A 27,165-nucleotide genomic window follows, 5' to 3' on the forward strand; every position below is an offset into this window, starting at 1 on the left:
AAACTTGGCTTTGTGGCTGTGAATGATTTGAATCAAGAGCTGCCAGGGGTCTGTGAACACATCACCCTCTCCACCTCCCATGGGCTGTGGGGTCTGTGAGTGCACCTCCTTTCCCACCTCCCAGCACCGTGGAAGTCAGCGGCCCAGTAACGAGGGTCAGGTGTGAGCCTGCATGGGCCAAGGCAGCCACGGCCGACTGCTCTCCTGGCTCCAGGACTTCATCACTGTTGACGTTAACAAGCCAGAAAAATTAGGATTCCTCCTCTCTTTCCAACAGCCTGGAAATCTGAGATGAGTAAAAGGAAAATTACTGCAGAAAAATTATTATGGAGATTTGGGGTAGGTTTTCTATCTCTCAAATAACCCTGTTCTTACCTCCACTTTTAGGATGACTCTCAAATAATTGGGAACTGTAATATATGGCTTTCACTGTCCTTTGCAATGGCCTGGCACTATCGTAGGATTTTACTGGCATATTTTAAAACCAGTATAAAATGTTCAAGCTGATTTTTGGAGGATGGTAAGACCATTGTGATCTTTCTAGAAGAAAATTATATCAGTAAATTTCCTTTAAAAAAAAAAACAGCTGCATGGAAAGAAAAAAAATATTACTGATCCTAAGAGAATCTGAACACCCAGGGTTTATTTAAACAGCATTTCATGAGTAGCAATGGCACGGTGAGGTCGGGTAGACGGAAGACACACCATAGAGGAATGTGGTGGGGAAGGCTCCCCAGCAGCCTAATAGCCTGATTACCAAACCATTTAGAGAGGAACCACTCAGCCAAAATAGGTCAAAACAGGCAACTCTGCTGGCAGTTACTGCTAGAAAACTCTTCTTAATTGCTGTTTTGGAAACTAATTGCTCTCAGCAAAAAGTATCTAGTAGGAGGTCTTTCATTTAAAGGAGAAGGGCCAAGTCAGCCCTGCTGCATGTAGGTACAGCCTGGGAAGATACCACAGGCCACGGGGACCCCATCGTGCCCCGCGGATCGGAGTAGCATTTCCAAGAGGAGAGGTAGACAGACACCGGACACTTGGAAAAACAAAGATATGCACTCTGCTTTGAACCATAACAGAATCCCAGAAATACTGGCCTGAGGAGGTTTCTCCTCTTTTCAGAGTTGCTTAGATGAATTGTGAACAGGCAGATGGGGAGTTTCAATAGACTTCAGGGGATTTGCCCCAATCAGACTGACATTCTGGCTGGGAAGAGCTCTGGAGTTGGGGCTGCCCCCCCGCCTCCACCCCACGCCTCCCAGCTTCATTCCGACTCGCCACCCACCTACACAATGAAGCCACCAAGTACAACATCGTGTTACAGCAGTATCTTTCCACACTTGCCCCGAAACCTTACCCCTTCTAATCGCTGACACGTCAGTTGTCTGCTTAGTGACCGTTATAATACCGAAAATTCCTTTATTTAGCTTGCTTGAGATGAAGTCATGCAGCTATAAGAGTGACTCGCAAAACAAAATCAAGGTCCATTCTCAGTTAAAGGGGCCGTGGAAAGCCTTGAGTCCTTAATGGTAAAACTCATTCTCTGTCAAATTTCATTAGAAAACTGTCACAGTGCTTCCAAATTTTCAGAAGAGTAATTCGTATTTATCAAAACACAAAATACACACAGTGTTCATTTGGCAACTTAAAGACATATACTTATTGAATCTGTCACCCTTGGTCTTGTCCTTTAAACAGATGAAAAGTTGGCCTCGTCATATCGTATTTCACTGCATGTACCGACTCCCCCTTCACCCTCTGGAATTATGCACTTTGCTGGGTGTGCTGCACAATCACTGGGCGTTTTCCTCTCCTCCGGCCAGTGCCATGGTGGTCATAACATTCCTCTGTCTCTTTCATGGGGTGGTTGAGAATACCGGATGGATGCATCCACTGAAGTACTTCAAACAGAGCTGTGTGGACCTGGAATAATTCGCTTGGGACAAACCATTTGAATAAAAGAAAGTCAGGGTTCCAACACCAGCTCTTCACAAACCAGAGGCCTCAGGCATGTTACTGACTTCCACTGGCATTTTTTCTTTGTCTGTATTTGGTATGACTGCACCTGTGCCCTCTATTTCCAAGGATGCCATGAGGATAAAGTGAGATAGCACCTATGAAACTTGTCTTTGACAAGAACAAAGAAACTACAACAAATACGAGGCAACTGCAGTAAGGGAAGAGGGTGGGGATGTTCTGCGGTACGGAGGGACCATTAGACACCTTCCCCTGCAGGGCACGCCCACCTATGGCTGGCTCTTCCTTCTCCAGCTCCAGAACCACTGCAGCAAGTATGTCTTTTCTTAAAGTGTTGATTCAAGATGATGTTAGTGGGGCAGTGGAGGGTGGCTGCTGCTCTCAGAGGTGTACTGAGAATGTAAGAGTGATTGCAGTGGTGTTTTACATTATTTCAAAATTAGTATATCTTTGAAAAGATTTGCATTAAAAAATCGAATACCCCAAGTATTGAAGTAACAAGCGACTTGCTTAAAGGTCTAAACTTCTCCATTTACTTCTTCATTTTATTCAGATTAGCATGTTTTCTATTTCTGTATCTGATTATGGGCTTTAAACACATTGTGCTAAAATAGAAGAAGAATTTATTTTTTGCCAGAATACAGGACCTCAAAGAAGCATGAAGTTTGTTCCATAATGTCGTTCTACAAAGCTCAATGGGTTTTGGCCTAGTAGAAGGTTCTGTTCATCATTTCCAAAGCAGGCTTTTAAAAACAGTGAGTCATGTAATTTTCTCAAAAAGTGATCTAATATACGAAGTGATTTAGCTAGTGAATTAGACGACAGCGTGAGTTTATCAAGACTGCAATGGACTAGGGCTCCATGGTAGTCTTGGATCCACTAGGATCTCAGATCTGCTAAGAGATGCTGCTGGGTGATGGAGCCCGCCCATCTCTCTGGGCGTCTCTGGGCGTCTCTGGGCATCTCTCTGTCTGCTCTGGGCCCCTGGCTCACCGTCACAGCAGTCTGGGCGAGCTGGTCTAGAACAAGCCCTTCAGAGAACAATGTCCTTATCTACCATCCTTAGCACTGCACAATCGTTGAATTAAACGTGCCCAGCAGCCCATTAAGGTACATGTGTCTGAGCCATCGATTTCTTCAGAAAAGTACAATGTTCTATTTTCATATTTCATGAAACCAAGGGATGAGACAGAGAAAGACAGTAAAATGCTCGATGGACACAAATCTCAGCTTGCACCGCATTTGCTTCAGTTAGCAGCGAACCTGCCTGCCAGGGGTTGTCTCTTCTTCCATGCCAAGCCAGAGTGGAAAATATTCCTAATTTTATTTAATGGTGGAATAGAAAAAATATCTGAATTGGAAAAGTTTGAAAACAGAAACAATGTTTAACTGAGTTTTAAACAATCCAACAATTGGGCAAGGAACTCATGGTCCTCCGACAGAGCCTCTTCAGGATGAATGAAACAAATTCGTAGCATTTATCAAGAACGTTTGATTTTTGCCCACAAGTAAGTGTCCCAGAAGTTCCTTAAGAAGATTTTTTTTCTTAAACAGATTATGTTCCTGATCAACTTTTCCAGACTATTAATTTAACTGAAGACTCCTTCTTGCCTACAGTTTACTGCAAAGTCAGAATGATTAGTCTAGATTGATGAGGTTTGTGGCATATGATTTTGAGTTAACAGTTCTATACATCACTTCATCATTTAAAAACGTTTCACAAAAAAATTTTAGGAAAATATTATAAAAACCTATTTAGACTTTACTAAGACTATGAGAAATGAATCATTTTGTGTATGTGACCAAAAAGTTGCAAAGCTGTTTATAGTCACAACTTTGTTTTAAGCATTAAGTTTTAAAAGATGATGGACAAGTGCTAAAACTTCACTCAAACAACTGCCTCAACTAATGATGAAAACAAAATTAGCTGGGGTGTGGGCCACAGCAGGGAACTATTTCTCTGGAGCTGTTGGGGGGATTTTAATGCTTCACTGACACACACAGAATGAATTCCTCTCCTAAAACAACACAAGCTGACTACTTCAAGCTGAATTTCTTTGTTTTCCAACCCAACACCCCACCCCAACCTCTTCACTATAGAAAGACACATACTTAAAAACCATCTGGGACTATTTGAGAGAATCACTCTAAAGCACATTCAATTGCTTGTCTTTTAATGACATGAGTCAAATGTAAAATGCAGGGTTATATTTCTGAGATTGACCTGCTGGGAGGGCTGGTTGGGTGGTGGAGGTGATATCACAGATTGTGTTTTGGATGGAATCAAATGTGGTCTGTCATGCGAGGAGAAGTTTGTCTGAAATACCCGGAGTGGGTGACTGTTTGTGCTGAGCTCTTGGGGGTTGGTGAGGACCCCCCCGGGAAGGGCAGGAAGCAAGCCAGTGGAGGGGTAAACAATCCAACCAGAGTAACTGGTGACACTGAAATTCCATGGGTGGGGGCCCCCCTGGGAATCATGAGCCAGTGAGGGAGCAGATGTAAGAGTGTGTGTGCTGGGGACAGGCCAGCCTGGGTTAGCACTCACAGAGGAGGAGCAGGGGTGTGCGTGTGCTGGGGACAGGCCAGCCTGGGTTAGCACCTTAGAGCTGGAGCAGGAGGGGTGTGTGTGTGTGCTGTGGACGGGCCAGCCCAGGTTAGCAACCACAGGTCTGTAACAGGGGTGTGTGTGTGCTGGGGACAGGCCAGCCGAGGTTAACACCCACAGAGGAGGAGCAGGGGTGTGTGTGTGCTGGGGACAGGCCAGTCCAGGTTAGCAACCACAGAGCTGTAACAGGGGTGTGTGTGTGCTGGGGACAGGCCAGCCCAGGTTAGCAACCACAGGTCTGTAACAGGGGTGTGTGTGTGCTGGGGACAGGCCAGCCCAGGTTAGCAACCACAGAGCTGGGGCAGGAGCGGTGTCTGCTGGAGACAGGCAGAGGTATCTGGGTTGTGACTCTAAGTCGCTAATTGAATCTTTCTTAAAACTTCTGGGAATAAGAGGAGGGGATACATTAAACAGGCTTATCACAAAGCCAAGCTTATTGTCTATCCTTGATCAGGTCACAAAGTGGTCACGCTCTTGAGCGGGCAGGCGACTGCCATCTGAGACTGTGTGAGCTGCTCTGATGTTGGGAACCAACCCCACACTCAAGAGAAGGCAGTGCTGTCCACAGGTGGCCGAGCAGAGGGCCAGGCTGACCACCAGGAAATAGATTAGGAATCGGACGGGATGTAGGGGGTTCCACTGGGCACCTCCCACCAGACCAGCAGTCACTGACGAGGCAGCCAGACAGGCGTGGGGCAGCAGGAAGGGCCCAGCGTGTCCCCTCTGTGTGACCTCGCCCTGAAGGCTGCAGGGCCCAAGAAGGGCCCCAGCATGCTGGGGTGAGTGAAAGCTCAAATGACAGATGTCCTCAAACAGCCTGTTTCCACAATTCCTGGGGCCTGCGATGTGCTGAGGGAAAGAGAGGCTGAAGAGCTATCTCTGTGTTGAAACACTTTGGGCAGTACTTGCCAAGACGCCGTGACTCAGGGGAGCAGAAGGCTGGGAGCTGCCACTAGGGAGACAGACAGAGGAGGCTGAGGTTTAGGTGGATGAGGGTAGAGAGGAAAGTGCAGGAATTGCACCTTTTGGGCGTTTATTCTATGCCAGACACTGTGGTTAAGTACCTTATGTACACTATAGAATTTAATTCTACCAGCAACTTGCTGAGGGAGGATTATAAATTCATCTCACAGGGGATGCATTTTCCAATAAAAATATTCAGATCTCCTCCCAGGTTCCACAGGGACTGATGGAGCTGAATTTGAACTCTGAGGTGGAAGCTGCTCACCCCTTGGCGAAGGGCAGGTGCCATCTGGGTTCTGAGCAAATGACTTAAAATGAAATTCAGGGCTGGGCTTGGTGGCTCATGCCCATAATCCCACCACTTTGGGAGGTCAAGGAGGGAGGATCTCTTGAGGTCAGGAGTTCAAGACCAGCCTGGCCAACGTGGCGAAACCCCGTATCTACTAAAAATACCAAAAAGTTAGCCCGGCCTGGTGACGCACGCCTGTAGTCCCAGCTACTTGGGAGGCTGAGGCAGGAGAATCGCTTGAACCCAGGAGGTGGAGGTTTCAGTGAGCTGAGATCTCACCACTGCACTCCAGCCTGGGCGACAGAGTGAGACTCCGTCTAAAAAAAAAAAGAAATTCAGGAACAGGACACATTCATAAGGCAGGAAGTGCCTGTTTCTCCTCCTTGACAATGCACAAAGCAAAGTACAGCTTCCGTGTCCCGAAGGGAAGGGCAGCACCTACCGGGGTAAGCAATCTGAGAAGACAGAAAGGCTGAAGCGACACGGGGATTAGAAGCCTCCAGGAGGAAGCCTCCACTGATCAGGCAGCCTTAGTTAAGTGTTCAAGCCCAGCATCCTTTACCTCGGTCACTGATCTTCCAATACGATTTCCCTGGGAGACACTTCTACGATATATCTGGTTACTTAACCTTTGCTTTTATCTCTAATAGGCGGTTTTCTTTCATGGAATTTTCCAAAGGACTCTGTCTGACATGTTTTAACTAGAGCCCATCAATGCATGGCAGACCATCATCAGGGAGAATCAAGTATCACTCCAGGAGAAACAGGGCTGCCTTTAACAACTCAGGGAGGTAACAGGTGGGGAGGAATGTGCTTTTGACTTCGTTTCAAAGAGAAAAAAATCTTCTGGTAAACTCTCCACAAAGCATTAGTGTCACTTTCTGTTTCTGATCATTGGCTCTAAATGCTTATTAAAAATGTGTTGATTTCCGATTATTATTATGGACACATGTGGCTTAAACTTTGGTAAAAGGCTGAGCTAAGGTGGATGGTGTAAGAAAGTCCATCTTTGTGGGGATGCAGACGTTTTCACACAGTCAGTTATGATGTCTCTCCTCCCCATCCTCCTTGTGCATGTGAAGGCTGCTTTTGCCATGCTAAGTGTCGAACGTGCTCTCAGGCATGACATGATCCTGGAAGGCTCAGTCCCACACGTCAAAAGATACAGAGCTTTGTAAATGAGAAATGCCTTAACCCTTCCAAAGAACCAATAGATGAAAATTATCTTTCCCTCGCCCAATTCCTAAAGCTGTATCAATCAGCAGGCAAGTGTAAGGTGGTCCTCACCACATTTTAAAGATTGGCAGGAGATTCCAGGGGCCAGGAGGCCCCACCTACACATTTTTCTGATTGCTAGAAAGCAACCATTCAAGGGAGAAACAGAATCCTGAGGCCAGAAAAGCCCTCTAGAGGCTGTCTTCTAGGACCTGCTGCTTACTGTGGCCCCCTGGGCAGTGGCACCACCATCACCTGGGAGCATTAGGAATGCAGAGTCCCAGGCGCCCCAGACCTGCCTGATCCAAATTGGCTGAGTCAAACGTGCATCCGTTCGGGCAGTGCTGCTCCCGCCCATCTCTTCTGACCTCCAGCCAGGACTGGGGCGTCGTGTCCAGTATGCTTTCTCATGCATTTAGGCGAAGAGACCTCCCCTCCCCTGTGGACTCAGATCCCTCTCCTTGTGGAAGTGCCTTCTCAGGTAAGCTCCATCCTCCAGTAGCCTCCATATCAAGAGCCCAGCAGGACAGGTCTCAAGAAGGAGCGAGTCCAGTTATCACCCACCAGTGGGCATGGGTGGATGGTGACTACCACATCCAGGGACTGTGTGGTTTTGGCCACCAGACCAGACCACCTTCCACATTCTTACCCTTGACATCCATGAAACCGAGTTTCTGGGAGTGCAAAGAAGGCCACTGGCCAACCTCTGCCTGCCCTGAAGAAAAGCACAGCTCAGCTCACAGACTGCTCACTGGCCAAATGCCTGGCTTCCCTTTGCATTGAAGCTCAAGAAAAAAAAAAAGCATGCTATTAAATTGAAATAGTTTGGCACTCGGTCTTGCAGTTGAAGCATATTTTGCATTAGTTTGACTTTGCAGATAAGCCAATGTCTGTCTACCCAATAATTTTTTCGACTGTAATTCAAACCAAGTGAAACCAATGAGAGAGGAACCTTCAGTTGACCCAAGGTGCACATTTTTGAGAGCCATGCCTTTTGCACTGAGCATAATGATTTGTGCTGTGATTCTGAACAAAAAGTCCCCAAACCGCTTAGCTTCGGTCCTGGCCAGGAATCTTGCCTTTCCCTCTCTCTCCTCCCACCAGCTCTGTCTATTGTGTGGCTTAGACTCCAGCTGCTACAGCAGATGCTCAGCTGGGCGCTCGGGGCAGCGTGCCCATGGCTTGGTCCCTGTCCTCAGGGAGCCACCTGGGGCCTGTGCTTAGATTTGCTGTGGAGGAGGAAGCCCCTTTCTCCTTTGGAATTTTCTGACTTCCCCTCCGCCTGCCCTCATTGTACGCAACACTGCAGGTAGCAGGTGGGGGAAGCTGGTGCTGGGCATCCCGCATGCTCTGTCTGTCTAGGAGAGGAGCCTGTGGGCCGGCCCCCAGCTTCCCAGACACTCATTCTCGTCAGCTCCAGGTTTTACAGCTGCAGAGACATCATATTTAGCATGACTAACTCAAAAAATATAAAAGCAAACAGCAAGACGGGTGTCCAGCATCCACAGGGGGGCCCCTCATCCCGATGCCTGACATCATCTCAGGCAGGGGGCTGCCCGCGGATGCGCTCCTCCTCCCAGGGATCGGGGCATCACCTGGTTAGAGCTCCCTGACCACAGAGGGCGCAACAGAAATTCCAGAGTCACCAGTGGGCCTCTGATGTCCGGTCACAGGAATCTAAGGCAGTGGGGCAGCAACAGGCCCTTGAACTCCGGGGAATGTAGCTCCCAACCCCTGTGGTATGGACTCCCCGTGGACTGACACCTCCCCTCAATCAGCTGCAAGTTTTCATAGAATCAATGGATCCATATCTTTGTCTACTTGCTCCTCCTAGACTGTGCAACAGTGCACAGGCTGTTGTTGCGGGTTATGCCAAAGCCTTGAAAATGTAAAAAGGAGATGGAAACGCGCCCTTTGTTAGCCTGCTCTGGGCATCCGCCCTCCCGCTCCAGCTGATCTGACTCGGGCGGCCTCAGTAGCCTCTGATCATGCTGCCAGCTGCCCCTGCAGAGAAACCTTAACTATCTTAGGGTCCCCGTGGAAGCGTTAAATAACACAGTGATTTAATAAAATTACTCCAGCATCTATGTGAAGGTCCTGTGCTGTGGGAGGACCTGGTGATGAATAAGCCAAGTTCCGAGCCCTCGGCAACCTGAAGTCTAGCAGGGAAGGAGAAGGGCAGTGACCAGAGGTGGACATCGGCTCCCTGTCTCCCCTCTCCATCTTCTGACCCCAGTACCACAGGAAGAGGGGAGGCTGGTGACTGTCAGTTTGGTGGAGCCATGGGGAAGATCTAGGCCTGCATCTGATCACAGCCTCCTCTCACAGCGCCTCCCGGGGTTCCCCGTATGTCTTCTCCCTTGTCTTGATGTGTCCATCCCCTATCCTCCTCCTGAGGAATCTCAGGCAGCTCTGGGGCTTCAGGAACTGCTCCAGGAGAACTGCTCTAAGTCTGGTGCCTGCACCTGTACGGGCAACCCAGACCTCGCTCACTGGCTTCCCACCCAGACACCCGGTTCCCTCCTGGACAGCTTCCCATGCCTGTCCCAGAGGAAACCAACTCAGTGCGGCCCAAGCCAACCTCCTTCGGAAGAGTGGTGAACATTTACCAGAAAGCAAAACAAACGTCAAGAGCAGAGGCATGGGCAGGCCGCCTCCGAGAGACAGACAGGCAGGCCAGCCCCAGGCTTCCTTGCTCCCCTGCCCCTTCATGTGGAGCTGGGCCTCACATCGCCATTTCCTAAACCTCTCTGATTTGCAATTCCTGACATTAACCATTTGAAAACTGTCAACCAAAGAAACAAAACTGAGTTTAAAAATAAAAACTTAAAAAGTATAGCACTGTTACTGAGGCTTAAACAGGAAGGAAATTCTGCCATGGGCGACAACGTGGATGCATCTTCAGGACTGATATGGTTTGGCTCTGTGTCCCCACCCAAATCTCACCTTGAATTGTAATCATCCCCATGTGTCAAGGGTGGGGCCAGGTGGAGCTAACTGAATTATGGGGATGGTTTCCCCCATACTGTTCTCATGATAATGAGTTCTCCTGAGATCTGATAGTTTTATAAGCATCTGACATTTCCCCTGCTGGTACATTCTCTCTTTGCCTGCTGCCATCCATGTAAGATGTGACTTGCTCCTCCTTACCTTCTGCCATGATTGTGAGGCTTCTCCAGCCATGTGGAAATGTAAGTTGATTAAACCTCTTTCTTTTGTAAATTGCCCAGTCTTGGTTATGTCTTTATCAGCAGCATGAACATGGACTAATACAAGGACATTGTACTAAATGAAGTAAGCCCGTCACGAAAGGACAAACACTGCATGATTCCACTTCTATGAGGTCCCTAGAGTAGTCACACTCAAAGTCACAGACAGTAGAATAGATTAACAGTGGGTGGGGGGAGGATGGGATGGAGGGTTATTTAATGCCCATGGAAGTTCTGTTTAGGATGATGAGCAAGTTCTGGAGATGGACAATGGTGACAGTTGCACAACAATGTGATATGCTTAATGCCACTGAACTGTCACTTAAAAATGGGTACAATGGTAAATTTTATTTTACGTATACTTTACCACAATTTAAAATGATGAAAAAAGTATTAAAAATGGACACAGGTTTGCATTATGTGTATATATATATATATATATGTACACTGTGTGTGTGTGTATATATATATACACAGACACATACACACACGCACACTATATAAATACACACATATGAGACCTGATGTGACATTAATAAGATTATCTTCAGATGGTTAGTTTATAAACACTGTGTTTGTAAGATAGGTGCTATATTGATAATGTGCCAAGATTTTATTTTTTATTACAGGAAAGTTACCTAGTTTTTAAACACATGAAATATTTAGAAAGAATAAAGATCTAAGGTAATTTTTTTAAATGTGAAAGACTAAGAAAAGCCCATGAAACAGGCCGTTTTTCTGTGTTTATTCTTAGACACTCTAGTTAATTAAACCCAATGAGGAAGAAAAATCAACATGAAGGCAAAAATGTTGCCTGAATCAACAGTTGTAGCCTTTTGTTCTCTCTCACTGATGAGCTAGAAGTGTGGAAAGAGGAGATGTTTTTGAAAGGTGCTATAAAAAGGAGAAAAAGGCAACTTTTAAAATGGATGAATTCTATCTATCTGTGATCTTTCCTTTTAAATACACTTATTTTCTTTGAGACGCTGCTCTGTTTTTATACAAAAAGAAGCAGATGGCCTCAGAGTTAGACTTTGTTCAGAGGGAACTAAACTCTCCAGTTATTTGAAATACCTATCAGTGTCATCCCATTCCTTGTTCTGGAACTTCTAGGCAGGATTCAGTACTATTCTTAATTGCTTTTACTTCTTCAGTAAAGAATTCTTGGATTAAAAAAAATCAAGCGCCAGCATGACTAATCTGACTTCCTTCCCCCTCCTGAGTGAAATAACTCATTTGTTTCTAGACCATTAAATTCCAATCAGGTGACAAGGAGATAACAAATCACTCTTGTTGGAGCGCAGAGAAATCGCCCAGAAATCACAGCACTGGGAGCCCAGGGGAGGTGCCAGTGGCACCCACACGGCAGGGGGTCGCCGTAGGGGGCCAATGACTGGGTCACCCAGTGCCCGGAGGTGACCTGGCGTGCCACCTGCCAGCCCCGCCTCGCCACCTTATGTAATGGGTTAGGACTGTTCCTGGGTTGTGCGGCTGCGCCTGGCAAAAGGAGAGCCCAGGATGTGAGAACCAGAACCTTCAGGTGGACAGAGACACATTCACAAAAGCCAACGCAGACAGCTGAAAACTCACTGTGCGGTGTGCCTTAACTAGAAATGTGTTGACTTTTCCAACCTCTGGTGCCTTGATGTGGGTAACCACAACAAAACCTGATGTCTGCACTTACGGGCAGGAAATTGACATATCACTGAAGCTACGCAATTTTGGCCTACTTGCTGTTAAGATTCCTTGTTTTACAACAGGAAGGAGGAGGCCGGACAATAAGAGCTGATGACTAAGACTAAGGAAGTCCTGTCTGAGCTAAGACTGTCTTGGGAGGAGAAGGGAAGGGGGCGCTGAAATCTGGCGGGAACAGCTAGGAAAGAAAGGTGGATTTCAGACAGGACGGGAGATCACCTCAGGTCCTTACTTGGTCTTGAATTGTAACTTGGATGCTTGTTACAATTAGGACAATTACCAAGTAAGGAACAAAGGGAAGGAGGTGAGGTTCTTCCCTGAAATTTCCAGCGGGAATCTTCCTCAGGGAACCCACGCCTTGGCCTGACTCACCTGGCTGTTGGAGGGTAGAGGCTAGTCTGGGAGGCCTTTCCATGCTAATCTGAGAAGTAGTTGCCCTGCTAGGAAATGGTATGGAGGGAAATCTTTCTGCTCTCTCAAGAAGGAAACTCTCTCCTAAGATTCTGTTTTGCATTTTGATATCATGTTGCCAAACCAAAGCCTCTTGAGTTGTCTTGCTTTGCTAAATTATACTTGCTTCTAATGGTTATTTGAACAAATTGTTCTTCGTTTATAAGTGTTTCCATTTGTTCTGGAAATAAGTTAGTTACACCTTGACTGAAATGTAATTAATATTAAAATGTTTCCTTTGGGTGACATTTCCTAAACTTAAGGAAAATGGAAATAACCCTCTCAAGGCATCAGGAAGGCGCATCTCCACCAGTTCTCGCTCAGCGGCCACCTGCTTAGAGCCACCAGGGTCTCAGCACTCCAGGCACCAGAATCGTGAAGACTAAAACCTTCCCCCACAGGCCCTCCACACCCACAGTCCTGCTGACCCGCTTCCTCCTGTCCCAGTACCATGGCTAAGGTAACTCTAGGCTAAGATGACTGCACTCAGGAGAGGCCCTTAAAGGATGACCAAGAAGTACGTGAGAATGGGCAAAGGGACAATTTCACCTGCAGAACCAAGAGTCCTGCAGACACAACCCCCAACCGGCTCATAATGAAATACGGAATATTTCATTATTCCATATTGTTAACTAGAGTTAACAGTAACTCTAGTTAACTTGAACTTCACTCTCTGTGGCTTCAAGTTCTTTACGTATTGAGGATGAAGACCTAAAAAGCAACAACCTAAAGCCAGGTAGACATGAACTAGTGTTGATCAAGCACCGCAATGCTAAGAACGCTAAACTCTCTACAGCCAATTTCTTCTTGCTCCTCCGAGCCCATGCATAAGGTAAGAACTATTTTAACTTCAGTTTTAGAAATGTAACTACAGTGTAAAGAGTTGAATACTCGCACCAACGTCACCTGGCCAGGCAGCAGCAACAGCAGTTTCAAACCCAAGACCCCAGCTGGCCCTATTCCTGTGGGGCCCCTGTCTGAGTCCCGACGTCTCCTGTGAGCAGGGTGAGTGGAGGCTCTTACAGGTGCTTGCTGATGAGTACAACTGCATACCAAATCAATCGTACTGAAAGTCTCATATAGAACCAATAAAGTGGCTTTCAAATAGTGAACGTCTTCAGGTTGCTGTCTTATCATGAATAATCCCAGATGACATATTTAATGTAAAATTGGGTCAGATGGTTGGACAACCCTACACCACACATGCACACACACACACACACACACACGCACACACACTGATCAGACTTCAGGGTTCCTTGCTTGTCCTTGCTCTGACCCAGACACGAGTCCATGGGAGGATGGGTGTTCTAGAACTCGTGAGTGAATTATTCCTAGTAGCATCAGACATGTTCATTTAATGAACGAATGTCACATACATGAGACCCTGGGACATAGTTTTTAGTATTCCCATTTACAGATGAAGACAAGCATTCTCAGAAAGGAAAAGTGACTTTTCCCAGTCTCTGGGCTCAAGCCCACAGGCTCCATTTCTTTTTAACAGACCACACCTATCCTCCTGTTGGCCGATGGGGACTTCCATGAAAAACAGCAGCACAAACACGGGGTAGTGAGAGAAGACCCAGTGTAAGGAAGCTGGCTTTGGTCCAGGGAAAATGGAATCCCCTGTCTCTCCGTAGTGCCCACTGGGTTTCCTGTACGTCTAAGATAATTTTAGGAAGGTCTTAGGCCGGGCGTGGTGGCTCAAGCCTGTAATCCCAGCACTTTGGGAGGCCGAGGCGGGCGGATCATGAGGTCAGGAGATCGAGACCATCCTGGCTAACACGGTGAAACCCCGTCTCTACTAAAAATACAAAAAATTAGCCGGGCGTGTTGGCAGGCGCCTGTAGTCCCAGTTACTCGGGAGGCTGAGGCAGGAGAATGGCGTGAACCCAGGAGGCGGAGCTTGCAGTGAGCCGAGATCGCGCCACTGCACTCCAGCCTGGGGGACAGAGAAAGACTGTCTCAAAAAAAAAAAAAAAAAAAATTTTAGGAAGGTCTCTTTTGCCCATAGGATTTCAGTAAGTCCTTCTCTAAATTAGGACTAGCAGAATTTTCCAACAGCCAAACATAAAGCTGTGTTTGCCCCTCCTTTTCCCCTTTACACGGCTGCAGCAGCATCTACCCTAGTGGCCCGGAGTTTCAAGCCAGACTTGGAGAGGGCCGGTTGGGGGTTGTGTCTGCAGGACTCTTGGTTCTACAGGTGAAACTGTCCCTTTGCCCATTCTCATGTATTTCTTGGTCATCCTTTAAATGCCTCTACTGAGTGCAGTCATCTTAGCCTTTATTTTTCAAAGTTCATGAGGCTACTCAGTCACACTCGTGCCTCTGTCCAGCCTCTCTGCAGAAGGGACCCTAAAGAAACAGGTCTGTTTGATGCTCCCCAGAGGCAGGTATAGTCTTTTTCTGCCTTGGCAGCCCCCATGGAGAAAGAAATCAGGAGCATCCTCCAGCTAAGAGTGTGTGTGTGTGTGCACGCATGAGCATGTGTGTGTATGCGTGTGTACATGTGTTTCTCTGTGTGTGTGGGGTGCAAGTGTGTGTCTCTGTGTATGTGTGTGTGTGTCTCTGTGAGCATGTGTACATCTATGTGTATGTGCGTGTGTGTGCATCTGTGTGTATGTGTGTGTGTGGTGCAAGTATGTGTCTATATGTGCGTGTGTGTGTGTGTGTGGGGTGCAAGTGTGTGTCTGTGTCCATCTGTGTGTCTATGTGCATGTGTGTGTGCATCTGTGTGTCTGTGTGTGTGTGAGGTGTGTGCGTCTATATGTGCATGTGTGTCTATGTGCATGTGTGTGTACATCTGTGTCTATATGTGTGTGTGGGGTGCAAGAGTGTGTGTATATGTGCATGTATGTGTCTGTATGTGTGTGCTGGGTGCATGTGTGTGTCTATGTGCATGCATGTGTGTGTGCATCTGTGTGTCTGTGTGTGTGTGTGTGTGTACAGGGTGCATATGTATGTGTGTGTTCTCTCTCTCTTTTATGTCTATCATCTAGCTCTGTATATTCCATGTAGATTGATAACATATTTTCTACATATAATATACATATCTATGTTTCACATGTACAACAGTTTCTGTATTTTAGATGTGTATATATATATTCTGTGGCTGGGGTTTATTCACCTAGCCAGTGGTTAAGAGCAGAGGTTTTAGAATCGGCAAGTTCTAGGTTTCACTCCACACTTTGTTCCTATTTACCCTACCAGGTGCCTTCCTGCACATGCCTCAGTTTACCCATCTGTAAACCATCCATGGCTTAGAGCAGTTTGCAGCACCAGTGGCTCAGCAAGCAGGATTTGCTGTTTCTTTGCAGGGTGTTTTAGCTGCTCCGAGAGGTTCTGGAATGCTGGAAGCATCTTCAGGGATGCTTTCTTAGGTTTGGTTCTGGGGATCCCACAAAGAATCTCCCAGGGGACCCCTTCCTTTCACCTAATCTGGAGCCAGTGTCACTGGAAGGCGGGGAGGACAGAGCGGGAAGGAGGGCCAGGCTGGTGGCTCCAGTGCCTGCATCGTTGCGATGCTCCTTCCCGACACAGTTTGCAATGATTGCATCATGGCTGCTAATCGGCATCTCCTTTCTCTTGTGGACAAACCACAGCCTTTGATGCATTCCAGGGCACTTGTGTTTGACCCTGTGCACGAACAGAAACCCTTTTCCTGGATCTCACAGGGTCCCATTACTCCACAGTCAAGGATCCAAAAACACTCAACATGCAGAAAAATATTGTTATATAATATTCACCACCAGGTACCAGATAATCAGTCCATGAAATTCAAAAACACACTTTCTTCTCTAATTCCCACATGGGAGATCACTGAACTGGGTAAAAGCAACAAAACAGGAATTCTATGGGTGGGGTTGAAACAATCCCTAGGAAAAAATGCAAATCTTTCAGACTGATCCACGATTCCTTTATCATCATATACAGCTAGTTTTATCCAGTGGGAGAAAGCAGATAATTTGGGGAAAAAAACCCACAGTAAGAATAAATACATTTTAATCTCATCTTTTATTAGTAGTTCCATGACTGTACTCCTCATCCAAAGGATTTGCTTGCATTGCTGCCAACTAACTGCAATCATTTATGTAACAAGCGCTGTTGAGGGCCCACTGTATTTCAGGCCTCGGGCAGATAAAGGTACCCATGAATCATTCCATGAGGGCCGATGCAAGATGCCCTGAACTTGGACTGTGGGAACAGCAATGTCAGCTAAAGAAGACATGTTTCTGGGAGAAAAAGTGGATGATGGCAGGGCGTGGTGGCTCATGCCTGTAATCCCAGCACTTTGGGAGGCTGAGGTAGGCGGATCACCTGAGATCAGGAGCTTGAGACCAGCCTGGCCAACATGGTGAAACCCCGTCTCTACTAAAAATACATAAGTTAGCTGGGAATGGTGGCTCGTGCCTGTAATCCCAGCTACTTGGGAGGCTGAGGCAGGAGAATAGCTTGAACTCAGGAGGCAGAGGTTGCGGGGAGCCGAGATCATGCCACTGCACTCCAGCCTGGGTGACAGAGCGACACTCCGTCTCAAAAACAAAAACGAAAACAAACAAACAAATAAAAAAAGTGGATGATGGGTGAAGACAAATGTTTCAAGTCTATAGAGTTACAATCATGACTTATAATCCTTGATCCTAAAGAATTTAAAATCCTATCAGTGGAGAAGACACTTTAGCTAGACCCTGAAATGGGCCTCAATTGCAAAGGACAGAGGCTCCAGCCATTGTGCAGGTGTGTGATACTTGCTGCGGGTCACCTGATAGAAAGGGACAGGCCATCCTTATCCCCCCGGGGCTAAGTCCTGGAGTGCAGACAGGGTGTGCAGAGCAGAACTGGCAGAGGCCAGGCAGAGGGCGGCTCCGCTCATGCTTCTCGTTTCCAGTTAACAACGGCTGGGTGATGACAGGCAACTGTGCAAGGCAACAGCCACTGGCCACTGGCCATCCTCGTTCCGGGCCCCTTTCCCTTGGCCCCTAACTAACACAGAAGCTGAGGCCACTGAGAGGCTGGGACTCCGAATCCCACTGCCATGGCCTGTCCCTTTCTATCAGGTGACTCACGTGTGCAGGCGGCCTAAGTCCTCCACCAGCCACCTGCCACCTGCCCGTCCCTGTGGCCCATGGGGTTTCCTAGGCAGGTGGGAAGAGGGCTCCCATTCTGTGCAGCCCGGGAGGGCACGAGGGTACTGCCTGATGCGTTCCTAAGGGTGAGGGGGTATGGGCAGCACCGGGCTCCTCCACTGTCATGTTTTCTGTCCCTGCAGCGACACTCTGATACAAGCCTGCCCTTCCATCATGGGCTCAGGAAACAATGGAGCGGCCATTTCCCCCCACAGCGAAGAAGAGACCCTACGACAGCTCCACTGGGCCTCCCACGTGGTGCTGCAGAAACTCCACAGGGAAACCTTCCCGTCTTCACAAATGACTCCACCCACGGCCAGGGGACAAAAATCCCTTTACCCAGGCTTCGCTCGGGTCTACCTCCGCTGTATTTCCCGCTAAGCGGAAGGGACTTCTGTTCACTTACTCTATTAGAGAAAAGCATGGGAGCAACATTTCCCTCTTGCTGCCCGCAACTGCTCATTCGAGACTGGCTGTTTTTCAGCCTTCTCCACGCATTTGTCCATCTGACTTGTGCACACCAAGTGTGACTGGCTGATACTCCTGGGAGCATTTTAAAATTCTGAAGCAAGTGAGATTTGCAGAAGAGTTGCAAAGATAGTACAGAGAGTCCCTGCACACCCTTCACCCAGACATCATGATGTCATATTGACATTTTATAAAACTATGGCACAGTTCTGTGAAAACTAAGAAATTAATATTGGTACAGAAATTAACACTGGTACAGAAATTAACACTATCACGCTGAACTGCAGCTTCTGCTAGAATCTCACCAGTTTTTCCACTAGTGCAGTTTTTCTGTCCCAGGACCCGCCCCAGGATACCACGCTGCACTTAAAAGGAGCAGGTTTTACCAAAAAGTGTGTTGCTTCAAAAGGCAGCCTCGTCCAAGGCAACAGAAGACACTGAAGCAGAGTACTCAGGAGCCAGCCAGGAGCTCAGGAGACAAGGCAGGGGCTGGAACCCAGCACCGGGGTAGGAGCCGGCTGGGTGGATACGGGGCACCAGGGTAGGAGCCTGCTGGGTGGATACGGGCTGCTCGCACTGCCTTTGAAATTCACTCTCTGACCACATCAACAGGACTGGAGACACCCATGAAGTCTCTCTAAAATTAGACACCACCTTCTTCTTTCATGGGTAACCAAAATAAAAATTACCGTCCTCCAGAGCCACCAATGAAATCCAGAGCAGCGAGTCACTTAGGCCGTCACCTGTCCTGAGAGGGTCTCATTAACTGAAGGGAGGGGCCGCCAAAGGGAAACAGCAAGAGGGGACTATCCAGGAACTCCACCCTTTTTCTCATCTCAACTGAGAAGTGTCACGTATTTACTGGATTCCAGAAGCTTCTCGACACCATGAAGATAAAAAGTCCCATGTGGCATATTGATTTCTAAGCGATATCCTGGTGCAGGCTGAATAAACTCTATTCGGGAGCTTATCTGGAAGGGCTTTCTCATCTCCAGCGTCACCGCGGAGACCCCAGCTCCCCCTCACAGGTCTTAGCACACCTGCCAGGCCAGCCCTCCCTGCTGAGTCTCTAACTTACTCATAGTATGTTGATCACCTGAGAGATCCATACCACACAACATTCTCTTCCAGGCTCCAGAGCCAAAGCACGTGAAGTGTCTTGCCCTGAAGTCAGAACCCAGTTAGCAACAGGCTGGATTAGACTTTATGGCCTCTCAAGACTATTGTGTCGTTCCTGGTCCCTGATTCACAGGCCGAATCAGCCAAGGCCGGGGGTTGCAGACATTGCCTCCCACCTTCAGCAGTGACGACACAGCAGACACCAGCAGACACAAAGCAAGAGGCCAGTTTCAGAGCTCTCTCTAAAACCCTCTAATCAAGTACAAACATTCTTCTTCAGATAAAAAGAATGAGGCATTCCCACACCACTTTCTAGGTGGTGATCTCTTCATTATATTATCAACACAGTGTTGAAAAGTTAAATCTCCATGGCATTTAGTTTTTCCCTTGAGTTTCTCCATTATTTAAACTACACACCCATTTTCTTTCCCTCTCCCTAGAAACACAATTAAACACAGTTCTTTGATTTTTATTATTTTAGCAAAATCTTTTTTCTATTCTAGAACCTTTTCCTTTTCACCTCTGTCTCTCTGGTTGTAAACATAGCCGCTTGGTTGTACAGAGCCTGTTTCCTCTCCTGAGCTTTCTGGTTTGCCCTTCCTACCCACCTCTCGTTCTGGGATGCTGTTGACAAATCTCTGCTATTACTTATCGTGGCCAAGTCCTACAAGTCACCCATGGAGGAAGACTTTAACAGCCTCCAGAGAGCTGAGCTATGCTGGTTTATCCACGAGCAGAGGAGGAACCCCGTGCTTTTCCCTTCTTCTCAGAGGGCCCTGTTTTGAGCAATATAGCACTTCAGCTCCAAGAAATGCAGGAAAGAACTGTCCTTCCTGATCCTTACAGAAAGCTCTGGGCCTCATGCGGCATCAACACCTCTCCTCCCCGTACCAAAGCCTGCGGAAAGGACTTGCCACCGCAGCTGTTGGCTTGGAGGGCAGGGAAGGCCAGGCGAATTTCCTGGGGCTGGAGCCCTGAGGACAGCCTGGAAACTAAGCGGCAGGCAGGGGCCCCACACTGATACCTACGTGAACCCACGTCTTTGTGGCCCCAGGTCCCAGCCAGAGGTCCTCAGGTGACCACCCAGCCGGCTGCATATTTGATCCCTCAGGCTGCTGCCAGCCTCTGGAGATAGGTGACAATGCTCAGAGCGGCTACAGTGAGTGCTTTTAAGCCTCCATGAAGGTTAGAATAGGCAGCCGAGGGGATGTCCCTTAAACAGGCCCAGGGGATACCTCCTGGCACCCAGGCTGTGCCAGACCCTCCAAGGCGCTTCACATGCACCCACACACCTCACAGCACTCCCATCTATGAGGTGGGTGGGATGAGTAACACCTGCGTTTTGGGGGAGAGGAGAACTAGGACGCAGAGGCTTGGTGAGTGCCCACCCTAGGCGGCAGCCCCTCAGCTGCCCACCAAACTGAGAACTGCACCCCATCAACCTGCCTCAAGTCTGGGATGGGACCCCTGTGTCACACTGCCTTACATGAAGGCATTTTGTGCATCTTGGCACTGCATTCAAACAAGGGCACCTTTAGAAAGGGCACCTTGGACAGCAGGGAGTGTGTCCTGAGGTGCCCACACAGAGCACCTGGGTTCACACTGAGTCTAGAGCCCAGGCGGCCCCGTGGGATTTCGGCTTCCTTTCCTCCCTTTGGGAAGGGTCTTGCTTCTCTCCTTCACTTGGTGCCCCTGATCCTCACAGTGGGAGAAGCAGAGGAGGAAGGAGGGGGAGAGCCTCCTTCCTGGGAATCAGTGCCTACTCCACTGTTAGTCCAAGGTCAAGACGAAGAAGAAAGCACCCACACCCCAGGAGACTCAAAGGCTGGAACTCAGGAGTGCCCTCCCGGCCACCTTTCAGGCGCTGGGAAGCTCAGTGTGGAGGAAGAGGCCTGGGTTCTAATCCGTCTCATTCAGTTACAAAGACAGGAACCTTGGGCAAGGGCTGCAACCCTTTGTGGCTTTTCTCACCTGTAAAATGGGGGTAACAATAGTTACCTAGCTCATCAGTGTGCTTTCTTGTGAGGATTAGAAGCATTAGTACAGACAAATTGGTGCACAGGAAGTGCCCAATAAGTAATCACCAAGGCTCTTCACTACCCATCCTAGGTGCTTCCGAAACAAAACTCTTCAAGGACCCGGCGGCAGCCCTTTTTCCTGAACTGACCTACCCAGGAAAGAGTCCTTGCCACAATTAAGAAAAATCTTTCATCAATACAGTTGAAAATTGAAACATTATTTCACGAGGAACAGCCATTAAAGCCAGTGGTTACCAAGAAGCGAGTAAGTAGAAGACCAGTCCCTTGTTGAACGTAACAAACTACATGACTCTTAACACATATTAGTAGGTCCCTAGTAAAATGATTAAAAATATCTATTTGTATTTGTTGAGTTAGAATCTAAAGCCCAGGGAAATACAGTGAACTGGCAAGTAATCTCAACTGCCTCTCAACCCAATACTCTAGTTCAGTGGTTCCCAGATTCTGGTATCATGTGGGGAGGCGGAGTCCTGGACTCCACCCCGGAATGTCTGACCAGAAGGTCTGAGATGGGACCTGACTTCTTAACAAGCCTTTCCAGGATTTAGGTCTGGGGGTCTAGGGGGCCTGCACTTTGAGAAGCTCTGCTGGGCAATCAATGTTCTTGGTGCCATCCAAAGATCAAAGAGTCAAAGAGACTGAGGGTGAGCTTGCAGCATTGATGAGGTTTTGGGGAGGCATAGAGGTATCCTATCTGCCTTAGGGTACTTGACCTCTGTAAGAAGCCGTAGTTCTTCAGAGTAAGGAAATTGGGGCTCTGGATTTAAGAGATTAGGGCAGAGCTATGTTTAGTAACTAGGTTTTTTTTGTTTGTTTGTTTTATTTTGTTTTGTTTTTAGACAGAGTCTTGCTCCGTTGCCCAGACTGGAGTGCAGTGGTGCTATTTCGGCTTACTGCAACCTCGGCCTCCTGGGTTCAAGCAATTCTTGTGCCTCAGCCTCCTGAGTAGCTGGAATTACAGGCAAGCGCCGCCAAGCCCGGCTAATGTTTTGTATTTTAGTAGAGACAGGGTTTTACCGTGTTTCTCCCAGGCTGGTCTCGAACTCCTGAGCTCAGGCAATCCGCAGGCCTCGGCCTCCAAAGTGCTAAGATTACAGGCGTGAGCCGCCATGCCCAGGCTAATACCTAGGTCTTTGGACCTAGGTGCTTGGCGGTCTTTCCACCAATTTTAGGATGAGTTCAGAAAAGAATTCCTCGGACTCCCACCATCCTTAGGCATGAACATATGGAAATTATAAAAGTGGCTCTAGGGGACAACGGGATGCGGGTGTCAATACAACCAAAGTACACACAGCCTGATTTGGTAGTTTCTAGGGATCGCCCCCTTCTTTGAGTGTGTGTGCGTGCGCGTGCATGCATTGCTTCTGGTTCATAAATCTGAGCCAAGTCACACATGCAGTACAGACATGTGCATTAGAATTCACAGGGTCACTGGGCTAGTTCAAATATCTAGGTTCTGATCTTAAGTCGGGGCTGGGACGAAGAGACAGACCTGAACTGGAAGAAAACTTTGGCCTGGAGTGCTCTGGTCAAAGTCTCCGAGTCCTCCTCTTACTTCCCAAACTGGGCTTTGAACCGGAACCAACAGCAGCGGAAAAGTAAAGTTAGCAGCTCTTTCCCAAGGGGGAGTAGCCCCTCATCACTCACTGCCTTTAAAATCCTGGTTTGTTTTACATCAGGGCAGAACGATGCAAAAACAACAGAATTCAAATGAAATAATGAACACGTTTCCCCTTTGTACCCGTGTCCTGCTCTGGCACAGTGCGCGCTGAGGAGGGAGGGGTCGTTCCCAGGAGGAATCCACCTGGGCTCTGGCTGCCACAGGGCAGGGCTACTCCATCGGCCACAGTAAGGAGAGGAGGGGCAGCGGACATCTCGAAAGCTCCCTCCGCGTTCAGCTCCTGTCTGAACATTTGAGTCCTGCACTGAATTCATCTACCAAACCTCTTCATTTTAGCCATGGTTACGTAAAGTTCAGTCAAAGTGGCTCCTACTCTTTAAACAAAACGTATAAAATGTACAAAGCCTCGCAGTGCAGTCGCCAACTGCACCCACGGTACCGGCAGGGCTGTGCATGGCCGGCGTGGAGGGGCAGGCTCGGCGAACAGGATCCCAGTGTGGCGCCCGGAGCAGCTCTTCCAGGGCCGGAACAGGACTTGGGAGAAAACGCGGTTTTTCTGCCGTTGTTCCCTCGCAATGGCTCAATTCAAACAATACTAAGGTTGTCTTGTTCGCCTCCTCGCCCCGCCCCTTTACCCAGAGACTCCCATTTAAAAACACAAAAAACCCTCAGTCCGTGACAGAGCCTGCCCACGAGCTCCCGAGTTCCAGGAAAACTTTTTTCGCCCTAAGCCTGGCGTCTCACCGCCTAGTGACTGACACTCTTTCCTGGCCTCTACGGCTGCGGCTTTGCTCAAAACAACGAAAACGGTGCCTCAGGCTACATTTTAAGTTCCCAGCTCCCGTGAAAGGGCCGACGCTTGCAAAGCACAGGATTGACGCTGGGAACCCATGGGAAGGAAAAGTGGAAAGCGTGATGAGGGAAGAGCAAGCTTTCTCAGAACCTTGGTGGGCAGGCTGGCGAACACCCACACGCACACACACACTTGGGAGCGCACGGACGAGCTGCCTTCTCCAAGGCCACTCAAACGTCCCAACCACTCTCCGGCGCGCAAGTCCAAGCGCGTGGAGCGGGAGCCAGGACTTACCGCCAAGACGCTCTGGGCGAGGAACCCCACGGTCACTGTCCCCAGCAGCAGCCACCTGAATGGGAAAGGGAGGAAGAGAGACATGAACGTGCGGGCCCGGCTTGTCAGTCTCCGAGAGTTACACGGAAGGGCCCATGCGCGCGTGACCCACGGGGACCAGGCAGAAAGTCGCTTACCGCCGTAGGGCAGGGCCGGCCGCGCGCAGGTCTCTCCCCATGCTGGCGGTTCGTCCACTCTGGGCCCGGTCAGTCCCACTTAGCCTAGGGGCGAGAGACAAAGCGAGTTTAGCGCAGGATGAGGGAGGCAGCCCATCCTCACCGCCGGTCTCGGTCCGCAAGACGCGGGGACAGCGCGGTGCGCCCCCCGCATGCAGGGGTGACCGGAGGGCAGCCCCCCCCGCCAAGACCCGGAAAGAAGGAGAGCCTCCCGTTAGGCCCCTGTGGGTGCTGCTTGGCCGAGGAGCTCGGTCTTCGCTCTCCAACCCCTCCCTCTTTCTACTCCCAAGCAGGAGAGCGTGCAGCCGTAGCCTGCACAAGGCGCTCCAAGCCGGTGCTCTCGGGCCAGGGTCTGGGCGCCGCTCGGGGGTCGCTCTCACCTCGGGCTCGGCTTCAGGGGCTGCTGCCCGAGCGCATTGGCCCTTCCAGAAGCACCCGCTGGCGGCACACCGGCAGGGCGGCCGGCCTTGGTGGGCTCTCTGGGCGCCGGCCCCGGGGGCTCGGGCGGCCCCTGTCGGTCCTCGGCCTGGATCCGCGAGCGCGCGGGCGCAGGGGGTTGGGACGCGGGAGCCTCTGAGTGCGGAGCGCGGAGCCCTGGTGTCCCGGCGCACGGCGGCCACACTCCCGGGCCGCGCGCTCCCGCCGCCTCTTACCCGCGCCGCAGGGTCCTCCCCTTTGAGGCGCCGCCCGCGCACCGCCGGGGGGAGGGGGCAGCGCCAACAAATTGGGGAGCTCGGCCCGCCGCGCTCAGGTCTCCGCTTGGAGCCGCCGCACCCAGGACGGTGCGTAGCGCTGAAAGTCCAGCCTTCCGAGAGCTAGCTGCCCGCCGCGGCCCCCGCACGCCGGGCAGCCGTCCCTCGCCGCCTCGGGCGCGCCACCATGGGGCCCCGGCTCAGCGTCTGGCTGCTGCTGCTGCCCGCCGCCCTTCTGCTCCACGAGGAGCACAGCCGGGCCGCTGCGAAGGTGAGTTCCCGGCCAGCTCCGCTCCCGGCGTCCCGCCCCGAGCTTGGGCGCCCCGAGAGGCCCCTTTGTCCGCGCCTGGACCCTTCCGCCTGCCCCTCGGGGGTCGCGCGTGGCACGGCCAGGTGCATTCTCTGGGCCGGTGTTCGCTGGGGGTCCCTGTAGGCCACGGTCGAGCATTGGTGGACCGAGCCTCCTTTGTTATGGTATGGGTACTGGAGAGTTAGGGAATTCCTCTGGGGAAGGGAGGAGAAACAGCCTGCGCTGTGGCGGGGTGAGGGTGCCCGGGAGCCGGCGGGATTTGAACCCGCGTCGCGGGGATGCTGGGCGGCTGGGAGCCTTCACCGGTCCCGGATGCGCGAGGGAGTTGGGGACTGGAGGGCCGGGAGCGCCCACCCCGCGCTGCTCAGAGACCCACACTGGGAGCTCCGAGCTCCTAGCCCCTGGGAGCAGCTTTGGGCGTATTTCTCCTTGTCTGGAGACCCTGGTGGCTGAGGCTGAAAATCTCTGGGCCCTTTGCCTGGAAACAGCTGTATCTGAGCTTTCCCACGACTGCTGCCTAAGGCGCGCTCCAAGGCAGAAGTGGGGCTCTTCTGGACGCCCGGCTTGAAGAAGCCACCATCCTCAACTCGTTGCCTTCTATTAATATATATTTTAAAAAATTATAGCCACATTCATATTTGAGCATGAAACCAAAGTGAAACTCCATGTCATTGTTCCATGCACAAATTGTTTTTCTAGTTTTCATTTCCTCTGGTTATGTGCTTGCCCAGAAAGGATCTGGGAGATCGGTTTGCAGGAGTCGAGGCTTCCAGCCGTGGACAAGCCTGGACTGACTGTTGTTTCCTTTTTTCCTTCCCCTCCGAGAGAATAGAGACTTCAGCTGTTGCTCAGTGTCACAGCCATGCAGTCCCACAGGCCGGAAGGTGTGGCTTCTGAACAGATTTTGCAGTTTCTCCCTCAAATGCTTAAAAATGATTTTTGCTACTTACCAGATTTTCCATACTTATTCTTTTACTGTTCTTAATCTTGTTCTTTGTTTTCCTCTTTAAAAAAAAAATTTACTTCTCTCTTGGAAGAATGATACTCACTAAATCCACTTAACTGTATAGAAATTGTTAACTGTTACATGCCAGAGAGAACTGGTGATATGTCTCCTAACTGAGAGCTTATCTCCCTGGAGGCAGCTTCTCCATTGGGTATTGAAAGGACTAATGATTACATCAGCAATTAACTTCAGATTGTACCTCCCAGCCCAGTCTCCCCAAACTTCATAGCCAGTTATTTAAACACTCTTTGGTAATGATGACAAAATACTTTCCAAAGAGCAGGCTTGAGAGCACTTTATTTTGGTCTAGAAATATTGACCAAAAGATTGAACGCTTCCAAGGTGAGATGGTGAAGCCTGATGATGGTAAGGTAAATCAGAGAAAGTTCTTCACTGGGAAACAGGAGCTGTTTGCATTTCGATTTTCTGGTGGATAATGCTAGCAGAGCAAAGCTAACTGTAAAAGCTGGCTTTCCAAACATCTTTCTGTAGAAAGAAAGAACCACTCAGTTAACGCAAATCCTGTTCTCACCCGGGAAATCAAATGCATTAATGTTGAGCTGGAGATGATTTTACTTCCCTTTACTCATTTCCTAAAGCTCAATTACATTCCCGGCCACTGGCTTTGCAGTGTCCCTTGAGGTGCCATGGACTGTTTTTAAGAGATGCAGCATGTGCGCACTTCTGATCACAGCTGACTCACAGATATTATTGTTACTCTGTGTTTTCCCTAGCTTAATTAAAGAAAAGTGCTTAATGTGCAGATGACATATGGGTATACAAGAAAATCACTTAAAAACTGAATCTGCCTAATTTTAAAATTTGTCTCACTTTTCATGCCATCAATAACATTTTGGCTTACCTCCTTCCAAAATCAGCTGTTAGATGTGCCATAACACTGAAATAGCTTCAATACTGATCCAAGCAAAACATAATTTAAAAGCACATTTTGAAAGATAAGATGCTGTGGATTTGATCAGATCCTAATTCAGAAGCCAGTGGAAGTGACTGTTGGCGTACCTCTCCTTTGCACTGTCTGAATCACACTTCACCTGCATTTGTACATCCAGACATCACCT

The 27,165-nt window shown here is 49.2% G+C and overlaps 2 protein-coding genes across 4 annotated transcripts in view; one reads left to right on the forward strand and one right to left on the reverse strand.

The window, feature by feature from the left end:
• COL4A2 (collagen type IV alpha 2 chain) overlaps positions 1-24,704 on the reverse strand; it is a 212,732-nt gene extending 188,028 nt beyond the window's left edge. Inside the window, exons 1-3 of one of the 2 annotated variants that reach the window (XM_055244659.2) lie at positions 24,459-24,698; positions 24,040-24,123; positions 23,864-23,918 (exon numbers count right to left, since the gene is read on the reverse strand). In XM_055244659.2, the coding sequence (XP_055100634.2) occupies positions 23,864-23,918; positions 24,040-24,080 (96 nt within the window). In that variant the 5' untranslated portion in view covers positions 24,081-24,123; positions 24,459-24,698. Of the gene's footprint in view, positions 1-23,863; positions 23,919-24,039; positions 24,124-24,458 lie in introns of both variants that reach the window. The other variant, XM_063618623.1, reaches the window with a different exon arrangement.
• Positions 24,705-24,805: 101 nt separating this feature from the next.
• The window catches only part of COL4A1 (collagen type IV alpha 1 chain), a 157,149-nt gene continuing 154,789 nt past the window's right edge, over positions 24,806-27,165 (forward strand). Inside the window, exon 1 of one of the 2 annotated variants that reach the window (XM_055244660.2) lies at positions 24,806-25,041. In XM_055244660.2, coding sequence (XP_055100635.2) covers positions 24,958-25,041 — 84 coding nt within the window. In that variant the 5' untranslated portion in view covers positions 24,806-24,957. The remainder of the gene's footprint in view (positions 25,042-27,165) is intronic. The other variant, XM_055244664.2, reaches the window with a different exon arrangement.

The sequence above is a fragment of the Symphalangus syndactylus genome, chromosome 15 (assembly GCF_028878055.3).
Source record: "Symphalangus syndactylus isolate Jambi chromosome 15, NHGRI_mSymSyn1-v2.1_pri, whole genome shotgun sequence".
Lineage (NCBI taxonomy): Eukaryota > Metazoa > Chordata > Mammalia > Primates > Hylobatidae > Symphalangus > Symphalangus syndactylus.